The sequence below is a fragment of the Ictidomys tridecemlineatus genome, chromosome 15, assembly GCF_052094955.1.
Source record: "Ictidomys tridecemlineatus isolate mIctTri1 chromosome 15, mIctTri1.hap1, whole genome shotgun sequence".
Taxonomy (NCBI): domain Eukaryota; kingdom Metazoa; phylum Chordata; class Mammalia; order Rodentia; family Sciuridae; genus Ictidomys; species Ictidomys tridecemlineatus.
In genome coordinates, this window is record NC_135491.1 from 57,826,429 (window position 1) to 57,837,673 (window position 11,245).

The window sequence follows — 11,245 nt, forward strand, 5'->3', positions numbered from 1 at the left end:
CTCCCCTCCCCACCAAGGGGGTGCAGAGTGTGGCGGGCCGGGGTCCCTTCATGGGCTGGTGGAATGCCGGGAGGCAGGGGCCGCGACGGCTGAGCACGCCACGGGGGCTGTGGTGGACGTTTCGTGTCACCGTATTTGGTTCAGTGTGGCCGGGGCCAGGCTGCGCCAGCCAGGCCATGCTCTGTCCACTGCAGAGGGCGAGTCCCACTCCACACTCGCACGTGCTGAGCCGGCTGTGGGAGTCCAGTCGGCCTGGCGCGGCTTCCCCATGTCCCCGCCGGGGTGGGCTGTGGTCTGCGTGGGCAGTGTCCTGGTGGAAACCTCGAAGAGCTGGGCCCAGTGGAGGCCGCCAGGTCCAGGCGTCGCCTGTGGAAGGCTTGCGTAGCTCTCCCGGGACCAGGGTGGCCGCCCGGCCCCGGCTGCGGGCACGGTTCCCTCCCTGTCCTCTCTCACGTCACGAGAGTGACCACAGTGCTGCTGGGACTCCAGCTGCTGGGACTGAGCTGAGACCTCCTTGCCCAGGTGTTCTGTTCCAGGGCCACGCCCCGGCGGTCAGGGAATGAGGTCCGCCCGGGTAGTGGCTGGCACGGCCCTGAAGTGCCCAGTGGCAAGTCTTATCCTCTGGCTAGTGAGGTCCAGCACCTGGCGGTGTCAGACATGGGCCCTCCCTCAGAGGTCACTGCTCGGCCGCAGTAGAACTTCCCACACTAGACGAGGGCCCTGTGAGGGGGGTGGCCAGGACGTGCTGTGGAACCCAGGGTGGAGGCCTGGGCAGGGGCTTCGGGGGACGCCCCCATCGGGCTGGACCTGAGCCCCCCAGGCAGCAGAGCAGGGGAGAGGCTGGACCTGGCCAGGTGGGCACCTCGAGGGACGGGGCTCCGCCGGGCCTGGGCCTTGCTGCTGTGTTGTCTGGACGGGGCAGATGCGTCCTGAGGGACAGATGGCAGACCTTTAGATTCCATGGGCTGCGTGCTCTCCACCGCCACCACAGCCAGGCCGTAGCTGTCAGTGAGTAGCCGGGCGACCTTCATCCACAGAAAGAGGCGGGGCCTCCTGTGGCCAGGTGCCGCCTGTGCCACCCTGTGCCGCCCTGTTCCGCCCTGTGCCACCCTGTGCCGCCCTGTGCCGCCCCGACCCTTCTGGGAAGACGTCCTGGGAAGGTGCCTGCCTTGTGCAAGGCGCGTCCCTGCTGATTCCCTTTTATGTCGTGAGACCCTGTTCTGTGGAAGAGCTGGACCCGTGTCCTCTTGGAGCCTCACCAGGAGGCAGAGAGGACACAGCAGCCTGCAGCTGCCCCCCAGGCCCCAGGCCACCTGACTTCACGCCCCACAGCAGCTCCGCGGGCCCCCCGGCCCAGTCCGGCCTTCTCTCTCAGGGAGAGGCAGCGCCAGGAGCCCCGGGGACCCCCAGCACCCCCTCCTCAGCTCTGCCTCCCTCCCAGAGCTGCACAGGCACCGGGCCCCAGCTTTCCCACCAGGTGGCAAGACGCTGGGTGGGACTGTCGGTGCCAACTGTGTCTCCCTGCAGGCACACGCTGAGGTTCTGGAACGCAGCCTTTTTTGACGCCGTCCACTGTGAGCGGAGAAAGCGCTCTCCCACCACCAGGTAGGAGCCAAGTGTGGTCCACTCTCCTGGGAGAGAGGACGGGGCAGCTCTCGTCGCGTTTTCTGAAGAGGAGAGCAGAGGAGTGGCCCGGCTGCTGGCCTCTGTCCTCCTTGCCCGGCCTGTAGCCCGCCCACTGCCGGAGGCCCGTGCTCGGCTTGGAGGGGTTGCTCAGCCTGCATGAGTGCTTCTGTCCTGGGACCCTGGCATGACAGCCTGAACCTCCCGAAATGCACACACCCTCGAATGAGGCCTTCAGGACCCGCCCACCCTGCTGCTCGCTCTGCGGGTCCGGACCCTGGGGACAGCCGCAGTGACAGGGTCCCGGGTGGAGGGTGGCCACCACCCTGACTCTGGAAGCGCACCTTCTGCTGCCAGCTCACCCTGTGCTGAGGTGACCTGCCCCTCAGAGGGCCCGAGAAACACGAGGAAGTGCAGGGTGAAGGTCGGCGCTGACTCATCCCCAGGGGACAGAGCCCCCTCCCCCTGGCTGGACGCTGACTCCCCAGGGGACAGAGCCCCCTCCCCCTGGCTGGACGCTGACTCCCCAGGGGACAGAGCCCCCTCCCCCTGGCTGGACGCTGACTCCCCAGGGGACAGAGCCCCCCTCCCCCAGCTGGACGCCGACTCCCCAGGGGACAGAGCCCCCTCCCCCTGGCTGGACACTGACTCCCCAGGGGACAGAGCCCCCTCCCCCTGGCTAGACGCTGACTCCCCAGGGGACAGAGCCCCCCTCCCCCAGCTGGACGCCGACTCCCCAGGGGACAGAGCCCCCCTCCCCTTGGCTGGACGCCGACTCCCCAGGGGACAGAGCCCCCCTCCCCCTGGCTGGACGCTGACTCCCCAGGGGACAGAGCCCCCCTCCCCCAGCTGGACGCCGACTCCCCAGGGGACAGAGCCCCCCTCCCCCAGCTGGACGCCGACTCCCCAGGGGACAGAGCCCCCCTCCCCCTGGCTGGACGCCGACTCCCCAGGGGACAGAGCCCCTCTCCCCCGGCTAGAGCGAGAGAAGGCTGCCACCCACGTGCAGCCCCCACACGGAGGGGCAGGGGTCCAGGAGGACAGGCCAGGTCAGGTGCCCTGGGTGGCGCCCCAGTCGCATGGCTTCAGACTCGGGGTCTCTCGGAGCTCTGATCCTGGTTAATGAAGCCGTCCCCTCCTGTCACTGCGGGGGCCCGCACCTCCCCGGAGGAGAGGAGCCAGAGGTGTCTGTGTGGGGACTCTGTGCAGGGACAGCTGACCCTGGAGGGGAGCAGGGTGCGGCCCTGGCCCTCGCAGTCCGGGGCTGCTCCTGGGGGCAGAGGGAGCATGGGGGGCCTGACCCTGACGCTGCCCGCGGGCACCGGGGAGCCTCTGCCCTGCCCTGCCGAGGAGCTGAGGGAAAGGCCGGCGTGCCCAGGGATGGGCCTCGCCTCCAGCTTAGCTCTCTGCCAGGAAGTGGCCTGTCCCGCCCGGCGTCCCGTCCTCCTGCCCGCTGCCCACCCGCGAGCCCGCCTGTCCTCATCCACACATCTTGCACGACTGTGACATGTTCCTTTGTTCCTTTGTTTACCTGTTTCCGCTGCCACTCCAGAGGGGATGCTGGACAGCAGGAGAAGAGGTGTGTGTGTCCGCCTAACAGACCGGGGCCGCGGAGGCCGCTGCAGGGCGGGAGGGCCCCTGGGGAGGCCAGCCAGGCGAGGAGCAGGAGCAGCGGGCCTGAGGTGTCTGTGTGGAGACCCGTCGGCGGGCCCTGAGCCCTCTGTGCAGGGACAGCTGGCGCTGGAGGGGAGGAGGGCGCCGCCTCCGCCGGCCCTCGCAGCCCATGGCTGCCTCCTGGGGACAGAGGGAGCATGGGGGGCCCTGACCCTGACGGTGGAGATGGCGGGACCTGCAGGGCACAGCGCGTCTCCGGGAAGAAAGAACAGTGACCGCAGAGAGCCCGCCCGCTTGGAGGGGTCTCGCTGTCCACCTGTGCTGTCCACCTGGGCGGACGGTGAGACCACAGCTAGGCCTCCCTCAGGGGGCAGGGGGCCAGGATCCTGGGGACACTCGGCAGCACAGTGTCCTTTTTTCCAGCCCCGGGTGACGGGGAAGCTGTGTGGGTGGGGGGTCCCTTGGGAAAAAGCCAGGTGGGGCTGTCCCCAAGAGCTCCCGTGGCTGGAGCCCGAGTGGCTGAGTTGGGAGCCCCGTGAGGTCCTCTCGGCGACAGAGACCTAGTTGCTGATTTGGTGTTGGTTTTGCGGGCTCCTGAGTTTGCTGGTGGCTGAGAAGTCCTGCTGCGCGCAGCCTCGGTGTGTCCTTGAGGCGGGCACTTAGGCACCACGGAGGCCTCCGCGGCTGCCTCCTGGGGACAGAGGGAGCATGGGGGGACCTGACCCTGATGCTGCCCGCGGGCAAGGGGGGTGGTGCCCCTGCCCTGTGGTCCCTCGGGGTGACGGCCTCCCACTGGACAGGCTTCCTGGCATCACAGCCCAGGAAGGCTGGGCCCAGCCTGGCCTCCCTGGGAGCCGGTGCCGCTGCCCAGCCCTGTGGAGGCACAGCCGGCCTCCTAGGCCTCCGAGGCCTCGGGCCCCCCCACAGATTCGACGGGCACAGCCCTGGGTGGGCTCCACTCCTCTGACCCACCCTGCGCCACCCAGGCCCCAGGCTGCCCAGGCCAGCAAGATGACCTCTCCTTCAGTGACGTCCACTGTCATTCCTGTCACCTCTGACCCCCTTTTCAGAGGGGCTTTCTGTGGGCGAGTGTGAGTCCCTCCAGACCCCACAGGCCGGAGTGCAGTGCCCAGGGCTGGCCTCCCGTGGGGACTGAGACCAGCTCTCAGGAAGCAGCTGAGCCCCCAGCTGCTAGGGGCCAGGTCCACTCCAGGTTCTAGTCTCACAGCAGAAGGGAGAACCACCTCCTCGTGGGTCCAGAGCAAGAGCCTCTGGGCTGCTGTGCTCAACACTCAGGGGAGCCATTCCCCTGTGGCGGGATGTGCAGTGCCCTCCCTGCACGACTGTACCTGATGGCCAGTGGTAGGGCAGGATTTGTGTGGCTGCCAGCCCTCAGGGGGACTATGAGAGGGCACTCAGTCGGGAGGAGTATAAGGTGGGACTCAGTGCGCCCTGGGGGTCTCTGGGCCCTGCCCTCAGAGGCTGGAGAAGTGCTGCAGCCCTGGAGCCTCTGGCCGAGGGGTGGAGAGGAGCGGAGCTGTGTCCTTCTGTCCGTCCATCCCTGGCTCTTGTTGTCCTGACTGTTCTCTGGGCAGTTTCTGCTCCTTTGCTCTTCCTCCCAGTGTCCAGTCCCCTTTTAGGTGAACTTGCCCGACTGCAGCGGCTCCTCTACCTGCTTCTCCAACCGCCTGGTGCCCGGGTGCGGGGTCTGACCAGGGGGCAGGGCGGGAGGGCGGCCCCAGTCCCCGGGCAGAGGCTGGAAGGGAGGAGCGGTGACATGACCGGATCTCCGCTGCAGGGTGCAGGGGGGCCTTCCGGGACCCTCTGGGTCCTGTCCTGGACCCCCTTCAGCTCAGTGCCCCCTCGGGGACGGACAGGCGATGCCACCCTCCGCCCTGCGCTGTGATCAGGACGAATTCCCTCCCTGGTGTGGGGTCCTTCCTGGTGGCCTGCCGCTGCCGGGAGGCCAGAGCGGCCTCTCCTCTCGGGTCTCCACCTGGAGGCAGCCTGGCCACCTGGGAGGACCCCAGGAGGCCGCGTCCCTCCTGCGTCTCCGAGGCCACAGAGCCTCTCGGTTGCAGGCCGAGTGACATCAGGGGGCTGGGTGGGCCCTCGGCGCCTCGTCACAGGGCGGGCTTCTCCTCGAAGCCCCTCCTCCAGGACAGGCCTCCAGCCAGGAAGCAGAGCCTGGGCCACCAGCACTGGACGGGGGGCGGCAGATGGCTGTGTGAAGCCCTCTTGTCCCCGCAGGGAGAGGTGGTGCCACATGACGCAGGAGGAGCGGGACGACAGCCTGCGGTTCCACGAGAACATCACCTTCGGGCAGCTGGGGTAAGAGCGGCGGGCAGCCGTGGGCTCCGCACCCAGAGTGGAGGACTGAGGCCCTCTGGCCTCCCTCCGGGCACCGCGGGGGCAGCTCCCAGGGCTGGTGGCTCCCGAGGTACCTGTGCTCTGCCTCTGGCTGGCCACCCGGGCGGGCCCCACGCGGGACCTCCGGCCCAGGGGGCGTCTCAGGTCCCTCCGCAGCAGGAGCGGGAGGTGACGGCCGTGTTCCCTTCCAGCACCTTCACCCACAACATGCTGGCCTTCGGGCTGAGCAAGACGCTGTGCCGCGAGTTCCTGAAGAAGCAGGCTGTGATCGGCCACCTGGACGAGGGTGAGCCGGGCCTGGCCACCGCCGGGCACCTGGGGGCGGGGAACCCGGGCGGGTTCAGGTGGCCCCTCTTCTCTCCCAGGCCATGCAGACGGGAAGTCCCCGCGTCTGGAGACGGGGCGGCAGGGTGGACAGGGGCCGTGTCTGGAGACGGGGCGGCAGGGTGGACAGGGGCCTCCTGCTCCCCCGCCCAGCGAGGGTCGGGGGTGAACCTGTGCTTGGCGCTCTGAGCCTGATCAAACCCAGCCACGGGTCCACCTGATGGCCCCCTGTGGTTCTTGAATCCCACCCTCAGAGCCGTGCAGGGTTGCCACAGCCCTGTTCCAGCAGGGGCAGGGGCACTGTGTCTTCTGGGGTCCCCAGGACATAGGCTGGCCATCGCGGGCCTCTGAGGCTGTCCTCCATAAGAGGACATTCCTAGGCCCACTGGAAACCGTGCCCGCAGCGTGCTGGTGCCGAGCTGATCACCAAGCACCCTGTGCACAGCCCTACCTGGAGGGCGGCAGAGGGCCCACAGTGCCCTGGAGGGGGCCCGTGGCCAGGCCTGGGGGAGCTGTGGGGCGCCTGACCTGGCCACCCCTCTCTTCACGGTGACCTCGTCTTCTCTTCCAGAGCAATACAAGCTGCTCAGTGACCACATTGAGCAGATGGCCACTGAATAGGAGACGGAGGGCCTGTGCTACTGTCCAGGGCAGCCACTGGCTGTCCCCACCTCCAACCCTGCATGACACCAGCGGCACCCGGGGCTGCACCGCGCAGCCCTGGAACTAGCGGTTAGAAGAACCCGGCTGCCGTCCTCCCCTCCCTGCTGCCTGCGTCGGCCCCATCCATGTGCCAGAGTGTCCCTTGGGTCACATGGCTACAACGAGGGACCTCTGCACCCTCAGTGCTAGGCTGGGAGTGGAGAGGGCGAAGGAGCCGCCTCCGCACCCTGCTGAGGGCCAGAGGGGCAGTCTGGGCTCGGAGGTGGACGAGTGTGTGGGCACTGCAGGGCCGCGAGCGAAGGCTAGGCACCGTGGCTGTGGGACAGTCCTGGAGGCCACCAGGGCAGGGTGGCCGGCTTCCCTGTGCAGTGGACTCTGCTCGCTCTCTGTCCCCTCTATGATGGGAACAGGAGTCACAGGAACCAAGAGGACAGACACGCCCTCTTTGAGAGAAGGAGAAAGAGACGCTCGGGTAGGGGACACTCCTGCCATCCCAGGTCACCCAGGGGTCTCAGCCTCCCAAATGGAGGGCCGCTGAGCTTCTAGAACTGAGGACGTCCCCAGTGCCCAGGAGCCACGCCGTGGTCTGTCCCGTGAGAGGAGCTTGGGCAAGAGGAGCCTCGCAGCAGCTGGGCAGTGGCGTCCTTCCCGGAGGGACGGCCCACGCTCCTGTCATCGAAGGCAGGGACATTGAAGACTCGGGTCGTTGAAGCAGCTCTAGCGAGGCTGCGGCGGTGGGCAGCGTGGACCCTCAGCTCCGAGCTCTGAGCGCAGGCCTCCACCCTACAGCCTCCTCTGGGAGCCGCGGGGACCTCTGCAGCCCAGCCCGGGCCTCCGCGTGGCTCTCCCTCCTGCCCTTCGACGCCCTTCAGCCACAGCCAGGACTTGGGCTGCCTCTGCATGTGCCAGGCCACCTGTGGGGACGGGGTGCAAGCCCCAGTGCCCGGCGTGCTGCCCCAGGCCTGCTGTCCCCCGTGTGGACAGTAGCCGGGCTCCCTCTGCCTCTGGCCGCTGCTGTTATGGCCACTGACCTTGACGCCAGCCATGGGCTCCTCCTGGGGCCCCTCTTCCCTCGTCCCCCTCAGTGCACAGACTGAGCCACGGGCTCCCCCCAAGCACCACCGGCCCAGCCTGATGGTCACCCTGATGGTCACCCTGATGGTCACCCTGATGGTCACCCCTTAGTGCCCAGGAGCCTCGGTCACCTGCCCTCACCAAGCTGCCCTGGAGGGGCCGGCCCCGCCAGGCCCCCAGGGTGACGTGGAGGTCTCTCCTGGGTGTCACCAGTGTCACTGAACTGTGTGGGCTTCGCGGCGTCCACGACACCCACCTGTGTGTGGAGGATGCCTGCCCCTCTGCCCCCGAGGGCTTCAGAAGCACCTGAGACCGGCCCCGTGGGCCCCGGAGCGACGGCTCGAGGAGGGACATGGACGTGGCCCGCAGGGTAGAGGGTTCCGCGGGGCAGAGGGTCCCGCGGGGCAGAGGGTCTCCCAGGGCAGAGGGTCTCGCGGGGCAGAGGGGCTCCTGGGGCAGAGGGGCCCGCGGGGCAGAGGGACCCGCGGGGCAGAGGGTCTCGCGGGGAAGAGGGTCTCGCGGGGCAGAGGGTCTCGCGGGGCAGAGGGTCTCCTGGGGCAGAGGGTCTCGCGGGGCAGAGGGTCTCGCGGGGCAGAGGGTCTCGCGGGGCAGAGGGTCCCGCGGGGCAGAGGGTCTCGCGGGGCAGAGGGTCTCGCGGGGCTGAGGGTCCCGTGGGGCAGAGGGTCTCGCGGGGCAGAGGGGCCCGCGGGGCCGAGGGCTGCAGCTGTGAGGCCTGCTCCGTGGCTGCCCTCTGGCCACCTGCCACCCAGGAGCACCTGCTGTCCCGGGTTCCTGGTGAGAGGGTCTGGGCGTCCCACCGTGAAGGAGAGTGAAAGACTCCAGCCCAGCGGGGCCCGGAGCTGCCCGCCGACCCTCCGGGTCACGCTGACCGTGGCTCTTGAGTCCTCAGGGGTCCTGGCAGGCCCGATGGTCTCACCAGCTTACACCGGTCACCTGGAATGCTCACGTGGGCAGCGGGGAGTCCAGGGCTTTGCCAGGCAGCGGGCCTGGGGCAGGGCATTTCAAAGCTGGGGAGCCCCTTGTTGTGGGAGAGGGAAGGGACTCGGGTGGAGTGGCCCAGCCTCGGGAGGTCTCCGCAGGCCCCTCCGGCCCTGGCTCCCCTCGCTCCCCTGCACCCCGCCCAGCTGCCTCCTGCACGTCCTCAAGCCACTCACCACGGGCAGGTCCTCGGGCTCCGTTTCCTTGAAGGGCTTTGGGTTAGGGGAACCGCACTGGCGGGACGTGCCTGGCGGACTGGTGGCAGTGTTCAAGTGTCCACACCGGCCAGCTGGCCTGTCTGTCCTCCCCCTCACTCCCTCCCGGGCCTGAACAGGAGGGCGTTGGCGGCCGGGGAGCAGAGGGAGGAGCGCTGCGGGTGGTCTGCCCGACAGGCACACCCCCCAGGACCGTCCCATGGGCTCTGGAGAGGCGTCCCTCTGAGCTCTGTCCCACTTACACCTCTTGGCCTGTGTGTCTGGGGTCCCTGGAGAGGATGGGTCGCAGGACCTTCATGGGGCCAGCCTGCCCACCGCCAGTGACCAGGCCCGTCCTGGTGCCGTCCTCAGTTCAGTTGACTCAGTGTCCCTTGGCATCATCCAGACAGTGGCGCTTGTGCCCTCCTCACTCCTAGACTGTGTGCCCCAGAGGAAGAGACAGAGGGTCTCAGCGCCAGGAAAGCTAGGCTGGCCTGGGCGGGGCTCTGGCAGTGTGGGCACCCAGCCCTCCCCGGCAGGGCACAGTGAAGCTCTGGGCACCCTAGGGGCAGAGTCCAGCCTACTTGCTGGGGACTGTCCCTCCAGCGTCAGTGGACAACCTGAGAAGGTTCCGTCAAACATTCCACCAGCAGGAAGCCACTCGGACAGCACGTGTCCCCTTATGACAGCGAGGGTCGGGATCTGGCTGACCACAGCCCGCCTGCGCCCTGTGCTGCTGCTGGAACCCTCGTGGTGGTCACCCTGCGCCTCGCCCCTTCTGAGTCTGTCCTGGCCCATCCTGGCCTCTAACCATCTCCTTTGTGGCGACCCCACGGTGCCAGTGTTTTCTGTGTTAAGTGGCCTCGTGTCCCTCGGGTGACGTCCTAGGAGTATATTTTAAGGTTGAGAAAGTTTCGAGGTTGAAGATCTCAGAGCAGCTGAAATCGCAGCTGTTCCCTGGGGAGGAGGAAACGTCTGTGTCACACCTCGACCGTCGGAGGTGAAGCGGGAATAAATTATCTTTTTAAAAACGGTGTGATCACGTCTGTGAGCCTGCCCCCGAGGACTTTGGGCTGCATTTCAGTCTTCGCAGTCACGTCAGAGGCTCAGAGGGGAGCACTGGCCTAGACCTGGACCCTGGCCTCCCTCCCTAGCACCAGAAGGGGGGGGGCAGTTAAGGGTCAGGTGGGTGGCTCCGCAGGAGAAACCGACTTCTCCCCAAGGCTGCGCCCTGGGCTGAGAAGGCCAACGGCCAGGAGGAGGGGCAGCCCTGCCCATGGACGGCGTGGCCACTTGGGGTCAGTGTTAGAGAATGAAGCTCTGCTCCTGGGCTGGAGCCCAGCTGGGCCACGGTATGGCCTCCCGTGGAGGGGATCCTAATCCTGCCGTCCTCGAGCCCCGTCCAACTGTCTCACCTTTGGGGCGGCAGGCTCCATGGCCTGGCACCCACCTAACCCGAGCCCACCCTCCTGCTGGGCTGTGGCTTCCATGGGCAGCCCCTGGCAGGGGCCCGAGAGCCTGGGCCAGGAGCACAGCAGGCTGCAGGGACCCCCAGGCCAGCAGCTGGGGTGGGAACCGCGCCCCTTGGTGGCTCTGGAGGGCAGGACCCCCAAGTGGACTGGGCACACTCCCTGCCACTTGGGGGTACTGCCCCTCTCAGCCAGTGTGCAGGGAGGCCTGGCAGTGGGGCTGCAGGCCTGGGGTGCCCTGGACCTCTCCCTATGCCAGGGGGATCCCACTGTCGCAGGGGCAGCCCTGGCTCAGGGGCCAGCTCCAGGGAGAGGCGGCTCCTCTTAGGGCCAGGGCACGGGCAGGGCTGACCACCTCCCCAGCAGACCCCGCGCCTCAGCCAGACCTTCAGGAGCCTGGTGTCTCCGCTGCACACAGGCGGGAGAACGCCACCCACGGGGCCGTCCTGTGCGAACACAAGCAGCTCAACCGAGGGCAGAGCTGAGCTGCTCACCGCCCACCCGCCTCCGTGGGGAAGTGGACCCCGAGGGGCTCCGCGGCCAGTGTCCTGCTAAGGAAGGAAAGGGACCCACTTCCCCGTCTTGTTTTATGGGAACACATTTATTATTCAAAATTCACAAAACTAAACACTCAAAGAGAACGCGCTCCAACTTCCAAAGCTGCTTCTCCGCCAGGCCGCGGCCTTTCACCCCCGGCCCATGGACACTGCCAGCGCCCTGTGCGGTGTCCCCCGGACTCCCCCCGCCCCCCCCCCGTCCCCCGCTCTTCAGGCAGCGCTGGCTCGGACCACAATCAGCTGGCCCCGGGGAGCACCTCTTCTCTGCCAAAGAGTTGACCAGCACTCTGTTCAGTCCCCTGATTTCCTGGGAGGGGACCACAGGGCTTTGTTCCTCCTGTAGGTAGAAACCTGCACA

At 67.9% G+C, this 11,245-nt stretch overlaps 1 protein-coding gene across 3 annotated transcripts in view; it reads left to right on the forward strand.

The window, feature by feature from the left end:
* Positions 1-9,892, forward strand: part of Kiaa0513 (KIAA0513 ortholog) — a 50,643-nt gene extending 40,751 nt beyond the window's left edge. The window contains exons 9-13 of one of the 3 annotated variants that reach the window (XM_078032763.1): positions 1,528-1,605; positions 3,176-3,202; positions 5,488-5,568; positions 5,799-5,893; positions 6,503-9,892. In XM_078032763.1, coding sequence (XP_077888889.1) covers positions 1,528-1,605; positions 3,176-3,202; positions 5,488-5,568; positions 5,799-5,893; positions 6,503-6,552 — 331 coding nt within the window. In that variant the 3' untranslated portion in view covers positions 6,553-9,892. The remainder of the gene's footprint in view (positions 1-1,527; positions 1,606-3,175; positions 3,203-5,487; positions 5,569-5,798; positions 5,894-6,502) is intronic. The other 2 variants (XM_078032765.1, XM_078032766.1) reach the window with 2 other exon arrangements.
* Positions 9,893-11,245: the final 1,353 nt, after the last annotated feature.